General features: G+C 43.6%; 1 protein-coding gene and 1 pseudogene across 1 annotated transcript; both read left to right on the forward strand.

Annotated features, from left to right (window-relative positions):
• Positions 1-1,728: 1,728 nt before the first annotated feature.
• LOC118120223 (trace amine-associated receptor 13c-like) lies at positions 1,729-2,896 on the forward strand. The gene is made up of 2 exons (XM_035174990.2): positions 1,729-1,898; positions 2,083-2,896. The coding sequence occupies exons 1-2, from the start codon at positions 1,729-1,731 to the stop codon at positions 2,894-2,896; spliced, it is 984 nt and encodes a 327-aa protein (XP_035030881.2).
• A 1,443-nt stretch (positions 2,897-4,339) lies between these two features.
• Positions 4,340-5,674, forward strand: LOC124854611 (annotated as a pseudogene).
• Positions 5,675-6,000: the final 326 nt, after the last annotated feature.

Raw genomic sequence — 6,000 nt, forward strand, 5'->3', positions numbered from 1 at the left:
TCACAAACAGGTTACAACAGTTTAACAGACGTCTCTTTACCAGACGTAATAGTGAGGCTGGTATTTTAAAACCTTTTAGATGTTTACATGTACGTGCATGTCATCATGCAACATGTGGTCTTGGACCGACTGAAGCAGAAACGACCACAGAAGCAGCTTTGAGGCGTTAACATGATTCATTATTTCCCCCACGACGGCATCTGAATCGTTTGTACAGGTTTGTAGCTGAGATCAGAGTGAAGGCCCAGTTTCATGATGGCCTGTAAATGGTTTGTATTTAAATTCATCTCGTCTCGATGGGGGGGGAAGTAAACTCCAAAGTTTACTTCTGGAGTCTCAGAAGTAAACTTTGCAGCAGCCGAATCAATACAATTAAAGAAAGTGGTGACCGAGACTTCAGACAAACAACAGAAAGACCACAACATGCCTCCGTTCTGCTCGTGTGGAGTCACCCAGTGTCTGCAAGCCCCGGCCGTTCAACTGGAAGCGAGGTCATTAACACCATGTTTTCAGCCTGAAAGTCCAACGGAAGTGGCTAAACTAGCGGACTTAGCTACACGATGGTGCTTCCGAGGGTCCGTGAAGATATCACGCCGCTCGTAGGACACATCAGAGGACATTTCAGAGGACATTTCAGCACACTTCACCCACCCTCGATCAGCAGAGTGGTGATAATGGGCGAATTGTCATTTTTCTGTGAAATATCCCTTTAAATAAAACACCACATGTGACCACTGGAGCCAACTGGCGGTGTGGCTTGGTGACAGCGATGTCTCAAAGCGAGGCTGTGTAATATGTGCTGAGCAACAGCGCCCTCTGCTGCCACACACGGTGACTCCTTCTGGTTTTCATGTAGAGAAAAATCAAAGTCTATCAATGTGTCGAGTTCCTGAAACACAACTGAACACTGGATATTACCCATGATCCTCTGCTTCCTGAACCAGAAGAGCTGCTGCTGTAACAAATCCACCAAACTCTGTTTCGAATTCTTATATTTTAAAAGTTTCCTGCTGAATATTGGAGATAAACTCTGGTTTTTAATAACTTCTAAGTCTTTTTAACTGATCCACAGTTCAGTGATGACAGTGCGGGGATAATAAAGTTTATTTATTTAGCACTTTTGGTGCTTTACAAAAAAAGAACTAGTATGTCCCTCAGTAGAGTTCAGACATGCGCCAAGGCCCAACAGCTGGCTCATGAAATCAAATTGAAATTCACTAGATCCAGATGTTTAGATCTGCACCGAATTGAACAGGCTCATGAATATCAGTCTCTTTAACATGTCTGATTTCTTTCATCAAGATCCTTGAATTATTCTCTGAGTAATCAAAGAAAGTGTTGGAAAATGCCCTCGATCACAAAGTTAGTAAAAAAACAATTCCTAATTCCTGGAATTCGTTCTTTCCTGATTCATTTCACATCTTCCCCCAAGTTCTGTGGTCATCTGTCCAGTAGTCCACAACATAATAATAATGAAACCAGACAATGGAGATAAAACGAGAGTGAGACAAAGGAGCGTTTTGTTATTATGGTTTCCATGAGAATGGGATGGACAGAAAAACCACAGCTGTCAGTCCAGTGCATGATGGAAAGCTTTGGGGAGGAGCTCTCCATAGGATCCCACGTCTCCATTGAGCTGTGGCATGAAGGAGGCACCGGGAGGAGCGAGATAAAGAGCGTACGACTGGAGAGAACAACTTTGAGCAGTCGGCAGCTTCTCCTCTGACGATGGAGACTCCGGGGGGAGCTGTACTCTGCTTCCCACAACTCAACAACTCCTGCAGGAAGCCCAGCCACCCTTACACCGAGGCCATGCTGATCTACGTCCTGCTCTCCTCCATCTCCATCATCACCGTGGCTCTTAACCTGCTCGTCATCATCTCCATCTCCCACTTCAGGCAGATACGATCCTCTCACACGTTGTATTTTAAACACAGGTTCACAGATGTTGTCACACCTGCACATTAGAGTTCTTATCTACTGTGTATAATAGCTGCTTTCTTTCATTTAAACCCATGCTGGTATACCTGATGAAATGACTTCTGTGTATTACAGTACAGTGATGGTATTCTTCCTCTCCAGGCAGCTCCACACTCCCACCAACCTCCTCCTCCTCTCCCTGGCCATCTCAGACCTCTTCGTCGGCGTCCTGCTGATGCCGGTTGAAATCATCTACGTGGAGAAATGCTGGTTCCTCGGTGACATTGTGTGCACGCTGTATTACGTCCTCGACTACATGATCACCTCGGCCTCGGTGGCCAACATGGTGCTGATATCGTTTGACCGCTACATCGCCATCTGTGACCCTCTGCGTTACCCCGCCAGAGTGACGAAGAGACGGGCGCAAGTGTGTGTTTGCTTCTGTTGGGTTTCCTCTGTTTTCTACAGGATTCTGCTGCTGAACGATCACCTGCGGCAGCCAGGCAGGTCCAACTCCTGCTCAGGCGAGTGTGTCGTCGTCATCAGTTACATCGAGGGAGTCATTGACCTCATCTTCACCTTCATCATCCCCATCGCTGTCATCATAGTTCTGTATCTGAGGGTGTTTGTGGCGGCTCTGGCTCAGGCTCGAGCCATCAGGTCTCACGTCGTGGCAGCTCAGCGCTCAGGGACTGTGACTGTGAAGAAAGCAGAGATGAAAGCAGCCAGGACTCTGGGCATCGTGGTCGTTGTGTTTTTGATTTGTTTCTGTCCGTACTATTTCCCCACGCTGGCAGGTGAAGACACGTCCGTCGATGCCTCGTCTGCAGCCGTCGAGATCTGGCTGGCACATTTTAACTCCTGTCTGAACCCGGTCATCTACGCCTTCTTCTACCCCTGGTTCAGAAAATGTATTAAACTCATTCTCACACTGAAGATACTGAAACCTGGCTCCAGAGATATTAAATTACTGTAGCGACACACAGAGTCTTTAAACCAACATGCAAAGAGGTTCTAATGTTGTAAAGCACAAATCTCTGCTCATTATTGTTCTGTATATGTGTAAAAACCTTTTCATTAATGTTTGTCTTATGTTTAATATAAATTCAGAATCAGAATCTGGTTTTATTGCCAAGCAGGTTTACACATACAAGGAATTTGCTGTGGTGTATTTGTGCAAGTATAAATATAACAAATATAAATGATCTATGAGCCCACAGGTCTTATAGTTTGTGATTGATATAGTTTGTTAATAATCGTTTAAACATAAAGACACAATCGTTGACAATGATGAATTCATGTAAGATAGAATGATAAATGGATAAATAGCAGCTGTGATATAGTGATGGAGAACTTTCAGTTTCCTCTGTTCTGTAGCTTTGTTTCAGAAAAGTTTTTTAACTCACTTTAAAACAAGAATGTTCTTAAAACATGAATTTCAACTTGATCTCGTTGTTGAAATTCAGGAAAATTACAGGAACAAATATGTTGTCGTTTCAACTTGAGGCCAAACAGCAAATGTTCTGTGTTATTCATTTGTTTTAGTTATTCTTATATATAAATATGATAAACTTGTATAATGCAGTTGTGAACAGGTGAGTTATGGGGATTCAAAAGTGGTCATTTCATATTTCATTGTTTGTGTAATCTAACTCTTGTTTCCTAGAACAACAACAGGCCAGAACAACATTGTTTAAATACATAGAGAATAACACACAGTCCTGTTGGATGTGAAGCTGCTTCAGAGTGAAACGAGGTTGACATGTGGAGAAATAGCAAAAGAAACGAGAACAATAGTAAAACAGTAACTGTAAAGGTCCTGATACAAACTCACACATCCACATACAGGGACACACACGTGCACATCCACACACACACACACACACACACACACACAGTTCAAGACCCTTATACTGTTTCTATTAATTGACCCTTTACATCCATTTGCTGGTGAAAAACAGTGATCAGCCAATTTAGTTTTTAATACTTGTCTGACAGGTGAAGAGTGAATTTGCACATATAGCTTGACGGGATAATATGATTTTTAAATGATCCTTATTATTGCAATTCAAAATGAATTTAAAAATGACTATATATAATAAATGCTATATAAAAAAAACTTGTAAAGTCGGGCATATTATTTCCCGTTCTCCACGTGTGTGTATGTTCATTTTTCGGTGAACTTTCCCTTTAAGCGGACTGCTGGGCCGTGGCAGAGGTTTGCACTTTACTGATTAAAGTTTGTTTCATCATCTATCCTGCCTGACGACACTCAGCACTATGAGCCTCAGTTTGACGTATTGTGCTTCGGCCTTCTGACAAGATTGAATTTGCATATGGGAGTGGAGGAAGAGACGAGATAAATCAGACTGAGACTTCACATCAGGGGGCAGTGAGAGCTCAGCAGCCTCCCTCTCTGGACATGGAGGCCCCGGAGGAGGCTGAACTCTGCTTTCCCAGAATCAACAGCTCCTGCAGGAGGACGCTGCTCCCTCACTCGGAGCTCATCTTCAGCGTCCTGTCCTGCATCACTCTGCTCACGGTGGCTCTCAACCTGCTCGTCATCATCTCCATCTCCCACTTCAGGCACAGATCAATTATCACATTTTCTCCACATCGCCTTTGAAATGCTTGTTTTTCTGGTTCCAGCTGATGAAACACTGATGAAAACAGTTTTGATTGATCAGTTTTTTAACATTACAGGCGACATAAATACTGTAATAATAATATTGTGCTTAATTTAATCATGTTACAGAGTAATTCATGGTCCTATAACTGCTAAATACACGTCTACATGTATGTGTTCAGTGTTGATATTCTCCCATTTCAGGCAGCTCCACACCACCACCAACCTCCTGCTCCTCTCTCTGGCTGTGGCAGACTTCTGTGTGGGTGTCCTGCAGATGCCGGCTCTTCTTCTCCACAACCAAGGCTGCTGGTACCTGGGCGACCTCATGTGTGGCGCGCATTACTTTATAGGTTTCATCGTCATCAGCGTGTCCGTTGGAAGCATGGTGCTCATATCGGTCGACCGCTACATAGCCATTTGCGAGCCCATGTTCTACACCTCCAAAGTGACCCTGAGGAGGGTGAAACTCTCCGTGTGTCTGTGTTGGATGTTCTCTACCGTCCACAGCAGCTGGATCCTGAGGACTTCTTAAAAGAGCCCGGCAGGTTTAACTCCTGTTACGAAACTGTGTGGTTGTCGTCAACTTTGCTGAAGGACTCGTGGATCTTGTTGTGACCTTGTTAGGCCCCATTCTGATCATTGCCGTTTTGTACTTGCGAGTCTTTGCGGTGGCGGTGTCTCAGGCTCGAGCCATGCGCGGTCACATCGCAGCTGTAGAACGTTCAGAGTCTGCGAAAGCTACGAAGTCTGAGCTGAAAGCCGCCAGGACTCTGGGTATTGTAATCGTCGTGTTTCTACTCTGCTCCTGTCCGTATTACTGCTTCGCTGTTGCGGCTGAGAGCAACTTGGTCGGGGCGTCGTCTGCAGCCCTCGAGATTTGGTTGTTGTGTTTTAATTCCTGTTTGAACCCTGTGATCTATGTCTTCTTCTACCCTTGGTTCAGAAAACCATCAAACACATTGTGACGCTGAAGATTCTGCAGCCTGGCTCGGAGAGGTCAAGGTGCTGTAGAGAGAGAGTAGAGAGGAATGACTGGAAACTAAATATACTAGATTCAACTCTCTGCTCATGTGGTTACAAAAATGTGTTTGGTTCCGATGGACACCTGGTTTCAGGGTAAATTAGGAAATTCACTGTATATCGTTTTCTCAAATAAATTAAAATGATCCACACTAATACATGCTTTTCATTTAAGGATATTTTTGATATAGTACAGGCAAACGTTTCTACTCCAATACAAGCACAGTTATATAGCGACTTGCTTTTGCTGATTGTGAAAGTAAATAAATCTAAATTTTGTTCCTAATTTGTCTTTTTTTTTTTTACATTAAAAATTGAATATAAAGAGACAGATCATTCAAAGTACTGGAATGAAAAGCAGAATCGGTAACAGTCAATACAAATTGACACAGCACAGAATTACAGGGAGAGTTTTCCCTCATTCATGGGTA

The sequence above is a fragment of the Hippoglossus stenolepis genome, chromosome 13, assembly GCF_022539355.2.
Source record: "Hippoglossus stenolepis isolate QCI-W04-F060 chromosome 13, HSTE1.2, whole genome shotgun sequence".
NCBI lineage: Eukaryota > Metazoa > Chordata > Actinopteri > Pleuronectiformes > Pleuronectidae > Hippoglossus > Hippoglossus stenolepis.